Source organism: Anomaloglossus baeobatrachus, chromosome 4 (genome assembly GCF_048569485.1).
Source record: "Anomaloglossus baeobatrachus isolate aAnoBae1 chromosome 4, aAnoBae1.hap1, whole genome shotgun sequence".
NCBI lineage: Eukaryota > Metazoa > Chordata > Amphibia > Anura > Aromobatidae > Anomaloglossus > Anomaloglossus baeobatrachus.
This window is the reverse complement of record NC_134356.1, coordinates 366668747-366684811: the sequence shown is the minus strand read 5'-3', so window position 1 is coordinate 366684811 and position 16065 is coordinate 366668747. Positions and strand designations below refer to the sequence as shown.

Sequence of the window (16065 nt, the reverse complement as noted above, 5' to 3'; positions counted from 1 at the left end):
CATAAGCCAGGTCTGTATCCTGCTCGGGCTATGCCTCGGCGGTTGTATACGCTGGCCTCCGGGTCTGTGTCCTGCTGGGGTGGAGGTCTCGGCAGTTGCATACGCCGGTACTTTATGCCGGGTTTGTGTCCTGTGGGGCTGAGCAACCCTACAGTAGTATATGCCGGTCACATGCCAGGTCTGTTTCCTGCTCGGGCGTATGCCCCTGCAGTTTTATACGCTGGCCTCCGAGTGTGAGATCGCGGCAGTTGCATACACCGGTACTGTGTGGTCTACATCGGTACTGTATGGTACAGTCCAATGCCAGGTCTGTGTCCTGCTTGGGCATATGTCCCTGCAGTTGAATACGCTGGCCTCAGGGTCTGTGTCCTGCCAAGGTGGAGATCCCGGCAGCTGTATACGCCGGTACTGTGTGGTATACACTGGTTTGGTATTCAGTGACATGCTAGGCTGTGTCCTGCTTAAGGCGTATGCCCCTGCAGTTGTATTCACTGGCCTCCGGGTCTGTGTCCTGTTTGGGCCATCAGACTTCCGGCAGTTGACACGCCGGTTTTGCTTTTTTGACTGTGTCCCGTAGACCGGAGCGGCTGCGGTTGTTTCACTAGGGCCTATGACGCCAGTGGCTTACCAAGTCAGGGGTTCCAAGTTTGGAAGCGGCGATCTCTGGCCGTGCCGCGGACTTCCGGGTCCTGACGGGAGGTGTCGTTGGACCGGAAGCAGTCTCTGCACATGCGCAGGAACGGGCAAGATGGCGCTGCCCAGTGCCCACCGCTTCTGCATGGTGGTAGCGTTTTTTTTTTTCCCTGTACAAACTCTGGCCTTACCTGGTGGACAAACTCAAAGCAGTGCCTTTTCGCAGGTGCTCTCTGCCATTCCTCCCGCCTCAACTCGATGCGGTTTACTTCCCGGCTTCCTCTCGGTTTCTGGGCGGACTCGGCCTGCACGCCCTTCTACTGACCGGGGGCTTACTGGCTGTCTGGTTTCAGTTCTGGAAGCCAGCCCTTGTAAAGTTACGGGTGAATTTTGCCGCAAACGATGGCTCCTCCAGCTTCGATTAATGGCGGCATCCCAGACTCAGGCTGTCTACCTCCTTCTGGGGTGGGACAGGTGTTCGGGATATTACCATTCTTTGAAAATAGAAGCTACCCTTCAGTAGAGCCTCCTTAGGGGCCTTTTCTGACTTTCAGTAGTGGATTCTTCAGAGCCCACGGTTGCATGGCTACCATTGGCAGTCTGAGGCTTCTTCACTCCTCCAGCCTCATGGCCCTCACAATAGGGCTCAGACTGCTCGCCTCCCGGCTCTGTCCACTTGGCTCAGCTCTCCTGCACCGCTTGCCTCTGGTGGTTCAGTTAAGCCATACCATAAGAGGAATATAGACTCCTTTTTTTGCCTTTGGGACTGTGGGGCTTCCTATTCAGGGTGGATTGGTCTCATTGCTTCTTGGCTTTGCCCTCCCTACTCTCCCCCGGCTTCAAAACCTCCGGACCGCCTGGTGATTCTCAGCTTGGGCCTAGTGCTGCAGTTCGGTACCTGGTGCCTAGGCTGTGCCTAACGCACATGAGGTGACTAGTACCTATGATGGGCCTGGTGGATATGGTGGGCCTAGTACCGATAAGGGGCCTGGTGCTTCTGTTAGGGCTAGTGCCTCTGCTGTGCCTTGGTGCCTAGGTTCCTCTGCTGTGCATGGTGCCTATGTTGTGCCTAGAGTCTATGGTCTGCCTAGTGCCTGTGATGCACCTTGTGCCTCTAATGTGCCTATCGCCTATCTTGTGCTGTGACTAGCCTCGGTGTTGCGAGCTGTGTTGTGCTTGGTACCTTTTTACCAGTGCCTAGTTCTTCTGAGCTGGTGCCTCGTACTTCAGGCCGCTGTGCCTGGCGCCTAGGGCCGCTGTGCCTGTGGCCTCTGAGCCGGTGTCAAGCGCCCCTGAGCTGGGGCCTCAAGCCTCTGGACTTGGGCTAGCGCCTTTAGGAGGCCTGATTTCTTGAGCTGAGCCTGCCGCCTTGGGCTGCGGCCTAGGCGACTGAGTTTGTGCTTGACGGATCTCCGCTGGTGCTTGGTGACTGCGATACACCTGGCGCGTTTTGAGGTTTAATCCTGGCGCCTCCTGTGCTTGTTGCCTGGCGCCTCCTGGGCGTGTTGTCAGGCGCGTCCTGGCCTTGTGCCTGGCACCTTTGTGCTTGTATTCAGCGCCTCTGTGTTGTGGCCTAGTGTCGCTATTCTTGCTTGACGCCTCCCAGCCAGTGCCTTTTGGCATTCCTTGCATCGTTGGTAACGTTATACCTTAGCCATTGGTGGCTTCACGCGTCCAGGCAAAACAGTCTTAAAAAAAAAAAAAAAAAAAAAAAAATTTTGGACAGTTTCGGTTGGAATTCCTGTGGCACTCAGTTTTGGCTCTTATTGCAACCATTGCCAGCACACTCGGCAGCAGGATTCGTCTGTGGGCCATGTAGCCTGGGGGACTGGAGTCCCTTGTATCCGGGGTTCTTTCACATTCGTGGTACTGTGCCCAAGAGGATTAGCTCTTTTCGCTTTTCCTTGGTTAGCAGGCACCATGTTGGTTGAATCCTGTTAGGTGCCGGAGTAGGTGTTCCCCTTCTTTTACCAGGGGGGTATGTGGTCATTCACCCGAATGAAGATCATGGCCCTACACATAGGGGGCACGTCCAAGGGAAGGATTCATGCTATCCTGGTCGCAAACACCCCACCCCCCTCCCCTTGGCCCAGGCAACCTTGCTCCCCTTCTCGGGGTCTGTCGGGGCAGCTTCGGGAACAGTCTCTTTTCTCCCGGGGGCTCTCCTCCTCTGGGTTCAGGCCTCCATCTGACGGCCGGGATTTGGGGATTTGGTGGAGGGACGATTCGACATCATTGTTTTTCCTCACCCTGTTCCACTCTTTCGGTGGTGAACATCCTTCTACCCCTGGGTTCTCGGAGTATGGGGATCCTTCTGTCCTCTACGGGTAGAGCCTGTTTCAGGCAGTTCTGGCCTACCTCAGCACAGTCTGCCCTCGGGGTTGTCGGCAGTTCAAGGGGGCAAGTCATTATTGATGGCACTATACAGTGGCTGGTTGGTAGTATTGGATGGCTTCACAGTATCCTTCCTGCGGTCACCAGCTTCCCCTTCCCCTTCCTCTTCCCCCACCCCCCCACCCCTTTTGGCGGTTGGTTTGTGCATTGACTGCTCTTCATGCTCCTTCTGCCCTCTCCTCCATTCCCTACCCCTCAAGGTGGCTACTGCTTGCGCTGTCCTGGGGCCGGGGTGTTAGTGTCCTTCGGCTCTCTCACCACCAGGCTCTCGGATTGGGTTGATGGCACCAGCCTCATACAGCCATTGTCCCTTGCCGCATGTAGCATGTGACTTCCATGTTGGAGGAATTGTCCTTCTGTCCCTATCCTCCAGTCCCTGCGGAAGACTCATTCTTCCTTGGGTTTTAGGAGGGCTCTTCTCTGTATCTCCGGCTCCAGATTCTGGGAGATCGTATGTGGCCTTGTTGTCTCCACAATCCACGGTTGGGCTTTCGGCGTCCAGAGTGTCTTTCTAGTTGGTTCCGGGTGCCTCTTGGGGAGGCCTGTGTGACCCATGGTACATTGGTGTCTCGGGCTATTACGGAACGCTCTACTGGTTCTGTCGCCCTCCTGGGCTGCCCTTGCAGATATGCTTCGGCTCACTTGCGTGGGACCTGGTCTCTTTGACAGCCTTGTTTTTCTTTCTACCGGCTGGCTCTTCTGCCACGTCTCCTATGTTCGCTGGCAGGGTTCTGCAGGCTCTGGTCCCTCCCTAAAGGTGTTTTCTTTCGAATCTCTGCAGGGACTTCTGATCATCAGACACAGGTACGCGTGTCATTGCTAGGGATACTGAATTGAATAGCATATTAGCACACCCTTGTGGGCATGCTTAGGAGGTCGGAATGAGCTCAGGAACTAACGCCCTTACGACTAGTCCCTGCACTCATTAACATCTCCATAAAAGATCTTTAGAAACTTTTTTTTCTAAATTTTGTTTGCTACTAGATGCTGGGATTAGAAATCTGCACCTAGAGCTGCTCTTGGTTCTGGGTGCATATTGGACCTGACAGGTTTACTTTAATGTAAAGTAAGACAAACTAGATGCAACTAAAGAGAAGTGCCTGAAATGTCACTCACTATGCTTCAGATGTCTTGTACAACATGCACCATATATTTTGTGCGTCTTGTCTAAACATGACAATAACTGATCTTCTGTAATGGCTTCTCACAGGCTTTGCTGAATAACTCCTACCTGTATCATTTGGCTCATGGAAAAGATTTTGCGAGCAGAGGAATTGAAGGTAGTTTAAAATTGTATTATCAGTCATGGTATTAGCATGGTTTTTCTCCTAAACTCGTGTGTTGTCACCGGTACTTGTCTATGTTCTTTTAAATGGTAAGATTTTCTTTTTATAATTTATTTAGTTACTGGCATCAATTTAAATCTGGAGAAGATGATGGAACAGAAAAGTGGAGCGGTAAAGGCACTTACAGGGGGCATCGCTCATCTGTTCAAACAGAATAAGGTTTGCTTATTATACTTCTGTAGTGCCATAATACATACATTTAGGCTACTTTTACATTGCGCTTTTACTTACATTCAGTGGTCCCGTCGGGGCATCCGTCTGAACTGCCCCTCTCCCACCCCGCAAAATGTGTTTTGGACGCATGCACCGCCAGGGCCATTGACTATAATGGAGTAGGCTCCGTTAGCGTGTGCTCGGTCTTGCAAATATACGTTTTCTGCAGGCGGATATGCAGACGTAGACTACGTTCGGGTGTCCGCCTGCAGAAAACATATATGCCCGAAAATGGTGCAAGACAGCACACGCTAACTGAGTCTGCACCATTATAGTCAATGGCCTTGTCTGCACATGCATCCAAAACACGCTTTGCAGGATGGGGGAGGGGAGGATCGGACTGATGCCCCAATGGGACCACTGAACGTAAGTAAAAGCGCAATGTGAAAGGGGCCTTAGCCTTTGAAAATAGATTTAATATTGTCAACACACATTAAAGGGATTGTCCTGGCAGTTGATACTGCTGACCTATTGTTAGGCTAGGACATTAGTATTAGATCAGTGGGGGCCTGGTACCTCGCCAATCAGCTGTTTTCTGACAGATATAAACTCATTGACTGGAGGTTCGCTACACAGCTATGTCCCTTATGTAGCATACACCCAGAATGGTGCATATTCAATAGTCGTAACAGCTGATCGGTGGGCTGGCCCAGGTGTTGGACCCCCACCAATCTGATTTTTTTTTTTTTTTTGATAACCTAATAAGAGGATAAGTCATCAATACCACTCGACTGGAGATCTTTTAAAGGTGATGTCCACTACTTGTATTCTTCTTCTTTTTTTTTTTTTTTTTTTTTGTTATACTGCCCTTGGGTGTGGGAAAAAAAAAAAGCAAACCAACAAAATCTTAGTCTCTGTGCCATTCCTGGCCTTCTAGGGCTTGCGTGATGCTATGTGAGCTCTGCAGCCAATTAGCAGCCGCTTCAAGTTCACCGCATTTGGACATAACAGGCATCCAAAGGGGATGAGAGCGGCAGAGTGCCCTGTCGCCGCATATTTCCGAAACCTGCTTTTTTGCGGGGAGCTCGGACGGAAGCCCCGATGGGACCTCTGACGGTGATAAGAGCGCAGTGTTCAAGCTGCGTGTGAGTATGTGTGTTGTCGTGTCAGAATATAGAAGATTACCAATACTGGCTGACCTTTACCAGGCCAGTGCCCCACGTGGAATTCAGATGATCCAAGCGACTATACGAATTATGTGAAGACTAGAATCTCCATCAGTGGGGTGTTGGAGTTGTAATTGTATCGTGATTTTTTATTGATATATTTATTTTTTTATTTATTTTTTGATAACTGCTAATGAGAGGGAAAAGCTGCCCGATGAGTTGTCCAATGCTGGGTCAAAGGTTACATTTTAGGTCTCCACATAGCAGCACTATGCCCTTAAATTAATTAATTCTACATTTAAAACTAGGTACGGATCATTGTGGATTGGTCTCGACTTGGTGCCTAAGCATAGATTGTAAAACCTTTTTCACCATCAATAATTAATGGCTCATATTAACAGGATAGTTAGTGTATGTAGCCTGGGATAATGGTATAGTCGACAACTTGATATGTCAATTTATGGATCACAATGTTTACTTAAGGTCCCATCACACACAGATAAATCTTTGGCAGATCTGTGGTTGCAGTGAAATCATGGACATATTGTTCCATTTGTACACAGCCACAAACCTGGCACTGATTGTCCACAATTTCACTGCAACCACAGATCTGCCGCAGATTTATCTCTGTGTGTGACAGGGCCTATAGAGTGTGAGGTTGGGTTGTTGGCAAAGTGGAAGTTACGTAATGTTTAATTATTGGTTACTTTTTTCTTTATTTTTTTGCCTGCTGCTTGGAGAGTGAATTTATTGATTACAAAGAAATGAATACAGCCTGTTTGTTGGACATAGTTCATTACTGTCAGACGGGTGCAGGGGTTTGTGTGCTCGATCAGGGATCCTGGTTGGTGGCCAAAGAGCTATTAAAATAGACAGAAGAACAAAAGAGAGATCTGCTATGGTGGTTGACTCGGGGTCCAACCTGATGGTTCTTCCTCCTATCAATTTTTGTTCTCCAGAACATCTGTATATTGATGGAGTATGAATACATAGTCTGACATTGTACAGAATGTTTTTTGAGATTTCAAAGTGGCACTGGTAGTCTCCTGGGCCTGAGATGGCATGTCCACCCTAGTCATAACTGAAAAGTTCAATATGAAAATGGTCAATTTTTATTTATTTTTTTTTCTTTGTCGCTCCATTGGGAGACCCAGACAATTGGGTGTATAGCTATGCCTCCGCAGGCCACACAAAGTATTACACTAAAAGTGTAAAGCCCCTCCCCTTCTGCCTATACACCCCCCGTGCTCACGGGCTCCTCAGTTTTTATGCTTTGTGCGAAGGAGGCAGACATCCACGCATAGCTCCACAGCTTGGTCAGCAGCAGCTGCTGACTAGGTCGGATGGAAGAAAAGAGGGCCCATAACAGGGCCCACAGCATTCTCCCTTCTCACCCCACTTTGTCGGCGGTGTTGTTAAGGTTGAGGTACCCATTGCGGGTACACAGGCAGGAGCCACATGCTGTTTTCCTTCCCCATCCCTTAATGGGCTCTGGGTGAAGTGGGACCCGGATCGGTCTCCAGGCACTGGGACCGTGCTCCCTCCGCAGCCCCTGGGAATCTGCAAGATAGGAGCTGGGTATCGTCAGGGACAAGGCCCTGCTACTATGAGGTACTCTGTGTCCCCGTGGGGACCGCGCATGGAGCGCTGGTGCCATACACATTGCAGCTCCGCTGGGTGTGTTAGTGCGCCGGGGACTACCGCGCATGGAGCGCTTGTGCCATACACACTGCAGCACTGCTGGGTGTGTTAGTGCGCCGGGGACTACCGCGCGGCCGCGCTTATGGCCGGCCGCGCTTATAACTTTAGTCCCCGGCTTCTGCGGCCTAGTGTCGTATATTCCCGCCCACAGGCCTGCCAGTCAGGGGAAGGGCGGGACGCTGCACGGATCGTCAGCGGAGGGCTGGAGCATACATTAGTATCCTCCTCCCTCCTCACTCAGTACAGTGGGGCACTGGATTCCCGCACTTTTCTTGGGCACGCCCACGGTCTCCTCCTCCCCACAGAATGCCGGCAGCCATTCCGGTCAGCGATTCAGACGCTGGAGAGGAGAGACAACACAGGGAGACCCAGGCAGGGAATCTGGTGACCACACAACCGCTCTGAGCGGTCGGTAAGCAGCACCTGTGGTGCTGGCCCCACTGAGTACCGAAGTGTGTATATATATATATATATATATATATATATATATATATATATATATATATATATATATATATATATATATATATATATATATATATATATATATATATATATATATATATATATATATATATATATATATATATATATATATATATATATATATATATATATATATATATATATATATATATATATATATATATATATATATATATATATATATATATATATATATATATATATATATATATATATATATATATATATATCTATCTCTGTTGATTTTTGGCTATATACCCTCCTGGTTGTTCTCAGAGGAGACAACATGTCATCCGCAAAAAGCAAGGGTGCCAAAGCACAGGCGTACTTTGCAACCTGTACCTCATGTACAGCTGTATTACCGGCAGGTTCCACTGACCCTCATTGTGTGCAATGCTCAGCCCCTGTGGCACTTACTCAGCCGGAGCCTCTGCTACAGGTGGCCCAGGTGGAATCACCTGCTACCACTGTCCAGGTGACAGGGACGGAGTTTGCAGCCTTTGCTGACAAACTGTCGGAGACTATGGATAAATGGTCTGCTAAGATACTGGAAGCATTGCAGTCCAGACCGGTGATTCAGGCCCCGGGCTCTATCCAATCCTTGACCCCTGGTCCCCCTCAATTGGAACAGCAAAGTGCCCCGGGGGTAACCCATAGGTCCCAGGGTGAGGTCTCTGACACGGACCGCAGTCCCAGGCTGCCCAAGCGGGGTCGCTGGGAAATTCCCTCCACTTCATCACACTGTTCAGGGTCCCAGCAGGGGGACTCTCTGGAGGATGAAGCGGAGGTATCAGATCAGGATTCTGATCCTGAAGCCGCTCTCAACCTAGATACACCTGAAGGTGACGCAGTAGTGAATGACCTTATAGCGACCATCAATCAGGTGTTGGATATTTCTCCCCCAGCTCCTCCAATTGAGGAGTCTGCTTCTCAAGAGAAATTCCGTTTCAGGTTTCCAAAGAGTACATTAAATATGTTTCTGGATCACTCTGACTTCAGAGAGGCAATCCAGAAAAACCGAGACTGTCCAGACAAGCGTTTTTCCAAGCGCCTTAAGGACACACGTTATCCCTTCCCCCCCGAGGTTGTCAAGGGCTGGACTCAGTGTCCTAAGGTGGATCCTCCAATCTCCAGACTGGCGGCTAGATCCATAGTTGCAGTGGAAGATGGGGCTTCACTCAAAGATGCCACTGACAGACAGATGGAACTATGGTTGAAATCCATCTATGAAGCTATAGGCGCGTCTTTTGCTCCAGCATTCGCAGCCGTATGGGCGCTCCAAGCTATCTCAGCTTGTCAGGCGCAGATTCATGCAGTAACACGTACATCTGCCCCGCAAGTGGTGTCCTTAACCAATCAGGCGTCGGCGTTTGCGTCCTACGCCATTAATGCTATCCTGGACTCTGCGAGCCGTACGGCGGTGGCTTCCGCCAATTCGGTGGTACTCCGCAGGGCCATGTGGCTACGTGAATGGAAGGCAGACTCTGCTTCCAAAAAGTTCTTAACCGGTTTGCCATTGTCTGGCGACCGCTTGTTTGGTGAGCGATTGGATGAAATCATTAAACAATCCAAGGGAAAGGATTCATCCTTACCCCAGTCCAAACCAAACAGACCTCAACCACGGAGGTACAATCGAGGTTTCGGTCATTTCGGACCGCGGGCAGATCTCAATTTTCCTCGTCCAAAAGGCCTCAGAAAGATCAGAGGAACTCCGATGCATGGCGGTCTAAGTCACGTCCTAAAAAGACCGCCGGAGGAACCGCTCCCAAAGCGGCCTCCTCATGACTTTCGGCCTCCTCAAACCGCATCCTCGGTCGGTGGCAGGCTCTCCCGCTTTTGCGACGCCTGGCTGCCACAAGTAAAAGACCGATGGGTGAGAGACATTCTATCTCACGGTTACAGGATAGAGTTCAACTCTCGTCCTCCGACTCGTTTCTTCAGAACATCTCCACCCCCCGACAGAGCCGAGGCTCTTATGCAGGCGGTGGGCACCCTGAAGGCGGAAGGAGTGGTGATCCCGGTTCCTCTTCAGCAACGGGGTCACGGTTTTTACTCCAACTTGTTCGTGGTGCCAAAAAAGGACGGATCCTTCCGTCCCGTTCTGGACCTAAAGCTGCTCAACAAGCATGTGAAAACCAGGTGGTTCCGGATGGAATCGCTCCGCTCCGTCATCGCCTCAATGTCCCAAGGAGATTTCCTGGCATCAATAGACATCAAAGATGCTTATCTCCACGTACCGATTGCGCCAGAGCATCAGCGCTTCCTGCGCTTCGCCATAGGGGACGAACACCTTCAGTTCGTGGCACTACCTTTTGGCCTGGCAACAGCCCCACGGGTCTTCACCAAGGTCATGGCAGCAGTGGTGGCAATCCTACACTCTCAGGGACACTCGGTGATCCCTTACTTAGACGATCTACTTGTCAAGGCACCCTCTCAAGGGGCATGCCAACACAGCCTGAACATTGCTCTGGAAACTCTCCAGAGTTTCGGGTGTATCATCAATTTTCCAAAGTCAAATCTGACACCGGCCCAATCACTGACATATCTTGGCATGGAGTTTCATACTCTCTCAGCGATAGTGAAGCTTCCGCTGAACAAACAGCGTTCACTACAGACAGGGGTGCAATCTCTCCTTCATGGTCAGTCACACCCCCTGAGGCGCCTCATGCACTTCCTAGGGAAGATGGTGGCAGCAATGAAGGCAGTTCCTTTTGCGCAGTTTCATCTGCGCCCACTTCAATGGGACATTCTCCGCAAATGGGACAGGAAGTCGACGTCCCTCGACAGGAACGTCTCCCTTTCTCGGGCAGCCAAAGCTTCCTTTCAGTGGTGGCTTCTTCCCACTTCTCTGTCGAAGGGGAAATCCTTCCTGCCCCCATCCTGGGCTGTGGTCACGACGGACGCGAGCCTGTCAGGGTGGGGAGCGGGCTTTCTCCACCACAGGACTCAAGGGACTTGGACTCAGACAGAGTCCTCCCTTCAGATCAATGTTCTGGAGATAAGGGCAGTGTATCTTGCCCTAAAGGCGTTCCAGCCGTGGCTGGAAGGCAAACAGATCCGAATTCAGTCGGACAACTCCACAGCGGTGGCATACATCAACCACCAAGGCGGGACACGCAGTCGGCAAGCCTTCCAGGAAGTTCGGCGGATTCTGCTGTGGGTGGAAGCCACAGCCTCCACCATATCCGCAGTTCACATCCCGGGCGTAGAAAACTGGGAAGCAGACTTTCTCAGTCACCAGGGCATGGACGCAGGGGAATGGTCCCTTCACCCGGACGTGTTTCAGGAGATCTGTTGCCGCTGGGGCATGCCGGACGTCAACCTAATGGCGTCCCGGCACAACAACAAGGTCCCGACGTTCATGGCACGGTCTCAAGATCACAGAGCTCTGGCGGCAGACGCCTTAGTTCAGGATTGGTCGCAGTTTCAACTCCCTTATGTGTTTCCTCCTCTGGCACTGTTGCCCAGAGTGTTACGCAAGATCAGGGCCGACTGCCGCCGCGCCATCCTCGTCGCTCCAGACTGGCCGAGGAGGTCGTGGTACCCGGATCTGTGGCATCTCACGGTCGGCCAACCGTGGGCACTACCAGACCGACCAGACTTGCTGTCTCAAGGGCCGTTTTTCCATCTGAATTCTGCGGCCCTCAACCTGACTGTGTGGCCATTGAGTCCTGGATCCTAGCGTCTTCAGGATTATCTCAAGAGGTCATTGCCACCATGAGACAGGCTAGGAAACCAACGTCCGCCAAGATCTACCACAGGACGTGGAAAATATTCCTGTCGTGGTGCTCTGCTCAGGGTGTTTCTCCCTGGCCGTTTACTTTGCCCACTTTTCTGTCCTTCCTTCAATCCGGATTAGAAAAGGGTTTGTCACTAGGCTCCCTTAAGGGACAAGTCTCTGCGCTCTGTCTTTTTTCAGAAGCGCCTAGCCAGACTTCCACAGGTACGCACGTTCCTGCAGGGGGTTTGTCACATCGTCCCTCCTTACAAGCGTCCGTTAGAACCCTGGGATCTGAACAGGGTGCTGATGGTTCTTCAGAAACCACCGTTCGAGCCAATGAGGGATATCTCTCTCTCACGCCTTTCGCAGAAGGTGGTTTTCCTAGTAGCAGTCACTTCACTTCGGAGAGTGTCTGAGCTAGCAGCGCTGTCATGCAAAGCCCCCTTCCTGGTGTTTCACCAGGACAAGGTGGTTCTGCGTCCGGTTCCGGACTTTCTCCCTAAGGTGGTATCCCCCTTTCATCTCAATCAGGATATCTCCTTACCCTCTTTTTGTCCTCATCCAGTTCACCAATGTGAAAAGGATTTGCACTTGTTAGATCTGGTGAGAGCACTCAGATTCTACATTTCTCGTACGGCGCCCCTGCGCCGCTCGGATGCACTCTTTGTCCTTGTCGCTGGCCAGCGTAAAGGGACACAAGCTTCCAAATCAACCCTGGCTCGGTGGATCAAGGAACCAATTCTCGAGGCTTATCGTTCCTCCGGGCTTCCGGTTCCCTCAGGGCTGAAGGCCCATTCTACCAGGGCTGTGGGAGCGTCCTGGGCTTTGCGGCACCAGGCTACGGCTCAGCAGGTGTGTCAGGCCGCTACCTGGTCGAGCCTGCACACTTTCACGAAACACTATCAGGTGCATACCTATGCTTCGGCAGATGCCAGCCTAGGTAGGCGAGTCCTTCAGGCGGCGGTTGCCCACCTGTAGGACGGAGCCGGTTGCGGCTCTATTATGAGGTATTATTTACCCACCCAGGGACTGCTTTTGGACGTCCCAATTGTCTGGGTCTCCCAATGGAGCGACAAAGAAGGGAATTTTGTTTACTTACCGTAAATTCCTTTTCTTCTAGCTCCAATTGGGAGACCCAGCACCCGCCCCTGTTTTTTGTGTACACATGTTGTTCATGTTGAATGGTTTCAGTTCTCCGATATTCCTTCGGATTGAATTTACTTTAAACCAATTATAATTTTTTCCTCCTTCTTGCTTTTGCACCAAAACTGAGGAGCCCGTGAGCACGGGGGGTGTATAGGCAGAAGGGGAGGGGCTTTACACTTTTAGTGTAATACTTTGTGTGGCCTCCGGAGGCATAGCTATACACCCAATTGTCTGGGTCTCCCAATTGGAGCTAGAAGAAAAGGAATTTACGGTAAGTAAACAAAATTCCCTTCTTTATTTATTTTTTTTTATTCATTCAACCACTACCAGATTGGCTAGGACAGATATCAACTCTAGTGGGTTTAGATAGGCCATGTTAGTGGATCTAATGATTCTTATCAGGTAGAGGAGCACAGGGAAAACATGTCGTTGCACTGTCATGGCTAGCCACGACGCCACCCTCCCAGTTGTCCGTTTTTGTCCAAAGGAAATGAATGAAGCGGCCCAATTAGCAACTGCTGATTGGCTGCAGGGCTCGAGTGGCATAACATCATGCGAGACCAGGTGCCGATGTTGCAAGAACCACACCGGAGGGGAGTATAGCCTTTATAAAGGGAACTTACAGCCGCTGCTCACAGCTCCCTATGTCACGTAAATTGGGGAAGGGGTGCTCTGGTGGTCAGTCTTACATGACAGTTGAATATACATGCGTATTTTCATAATTCAATTCAAGCATGTCTTGCATAGGTTTCACATGTTCAAGGATTTGGAAAAATCACAGGGAAAAACCAAGTAACTGCAACAAAAGCAGACGGCAGCACACAGGTTATCAACACGAAGAACATCCTTGTAGCGACTGGATCCGAAGTCACTCCTTTTCCAGGAATTGAGGTATTGTATTAGTATAATGCAAATTAGATAAACAATTATTTACTGATGTATAAAACTTCTTAATCTAGTTCGGTTATGTTACAGATTGATGAAGAAACTGTAGTATCATCCACTGGTGCATTATCCCTGAAGAAAGTGCCTGAGAAGATGGTTGTTATTGGTGGTGGAGTAATTGGTGTTGAATTGGTAAGTTGCCATGCACATTTTATTTATTTTTATTTTTTTACATATTGACAAGAAGTCTTTTTAAAGGACACCCGTCACCAGGATTCTCCTATATAACCTAAAGCCAGTGCTATAATGGCACTATCAGGCTGATTCTATACATACCTGTAGTGGTCAGCTCGGATGTTTAGGTTTTGAAATCCAAGAAAGTAAAGTTAATAAAATCAGCTTCTTGAGTGACCGCAGCTGAGGATCAGATAATATCTGGGGGGTATTCATAGTTATCCCCCTGTTAGAATTAGCATAAGTATTATACCATCGATTACATTTTTTACTAGCAGGACCTGTGAGGTCATACCCATGTGACCAGAAGGGGCGGGGCCTCAGTCAACAAAGCTGATACCAGGAAGCAACATTTTTGTTTACTGAGGCCCCGCCCCTTTTGGTCACATGGGTATGACCTCACAGATCCTGCTAGTGAAAAGTTAAATCAATTGTATAATACTTATGCTAATTCTTACAGGGAGAGGAAATAAGTAATATTCACCCCAGATGTTCTCTGATCCTCAGCTGCTGTCACTTAAGAAGCTGATGATTTTATAAACTTTACTTTCTTGGATTTCAAAACCTATATATCTGAGCTGACCATTACAGGTATGTATAGAATCAGCCTGATAGTGCCAGTATAGCACTGGCTTCAGGTTATACGTGAAAATCCTGGTGATTGGTTCCCTTTCAAGCTTAGCACAGAATGGATTTTGAAAAGCTTTATTGAAACGGTTAGGCCACTCCGGTTTTGACTTGGGTAGCAAACTCGCCAAATACTAAACATGTACATGTGGTCTTACTGGTGTGCCAGGTCAACTTCATCCTATCTTGCAGTGCTGCAGAATAATGTAATGTAATAATGTAATTACTCTGCCTAATATTACTTCTACATGATATCTATTTTTTTGCTGCTTATCTTTTTCAAGGGATCTGTATGGCAACGATTGGGAGCAGATGTTACAGCAGTTGAATTTTTGGGACATGTTGGTGGAATAGGAATTGACATGGAGATCTCCAAAAACTTCCAGAGGATCCTTCAAAAGCAGGGTCTGAAATTTAAGCTGAACACAAAGGTCACTGGTGCGACGAGAAGAGCAGATGGGAAAATCGATGTTTCGTAAGTTTGGCTTTTTCCTGTAACACGCCATACCTACCTCAATAAAATGGGAACATTTATAATATGGGATCTGTGGTGTGATCCACAGCATGAAGGAGGGTGTCTGTATATTCAATGAAATGCAGAGAGAAAGCTTAACCTTATTTTTGCTCTATAACAAACTACATTCTTGTGTTGACAGCGTTGAAGCAGCAGCTGGTGGCAAGGCAGAAGTAATAACCTGCGATGTACTGCTTGTGTGCATTGGTCGACGTCCCTTCACGCAAAACCTTGGATTGCAGGAGCTTGGAATTGATCTGGATAACAGGGGGAGGATCCCAATCAACACAAGATTCCAGACCAAAATCCCAAAGTAAACCTTATCTCTATTTCTGGGTTCTATTACTTCCATGTAGTGGACACTGTGCACAGTAAATGATGATCATAGACTTGTGCTACATCCATCTGTACTTTGGCTATATATACACAAATCAGTGCTTCATTATTTGCTTTGATTATTACCTTTTTTAGTTTGCACCCAGTAAATAATTGAAAATTAAAAATGTTGGGTCAACAGTAGTGATTAGGGCCAGGGTGCTGCACATTGTCATATCAATGCGGTGTAGAATTAAAGCCAACAAGAATAGTAAGTGTGATTGATACTATGTTTAGTCTGCTCGTTTCCAATCTTCAGCTTCTACCAAATGGTACCAGAGATATAGTTTGTACTATTTACTGCTAGTTTTTCTGGCCTTTTAAAAAGGGGGTTGCTTTTTAAGTAAATCTTTTATAATTTTTACTTTTAGCCTCAGAAAACACCATTGTGAGCTTAGTTTTTACAGATTTTTAACCCGAAGCACAGGTTGTATTGAGCGATCTTACATTTCTGTGCCTCTGAAGTTTTCTTATTCTATTTTGCACAGTATTTATGCGATCGGGGATGTAGTAGCCGGACCAATGTTGGCCCATAAAGCTGAAGATGAAGGTATAATCTGTGTGGAAGGCATGGCCGGTGGAGCAGTCCACATTGACTACAACTGTGTGCCATCCGTGATCTATACTCACCCTGAGGTGGCTTGGGTTGGAAAATCAGAAGAGCAGTTAAAAGAAGAGGTATGG

General features: G+C 48.9%; 1 protein-coding gene across 1 annotated transcript in view; it reads left to right on the top strand.

Moving 5' to 3' along the window:
• The window catches only part of DLD (dihydrolipoamide dehydrogenase), a 49973-nt gene that overhangs the window by 9374 nt on the left and 24534 nt on the right, over positions 1–16065 (top strand). Inside the window, exons 5-11 of the mRNA XM_075345141.1 lie at positions 4238–4307; positions 4432–4532; positions 13494–13637; positions 13722–13823; positions 14777–14967; positions 15149–15319; positions 15870–16059. Coding sequence (XP_075201256.1) covers positions 4238–4307; positions 4432–4532; positions 13494–13637; positions 13722–13823; positions 14777–14967; positions 15149–15319; positions 15870–16059 — 969 coding nt within the window. The remainder of the gene's footprint in view (positions 1–4237; positions 4308–4431; positions 4533–13493; positions 13638–13721; positions 13824–14776; positions 14968–15148; positions 15320–15869; positions 16060–16065) is intronic.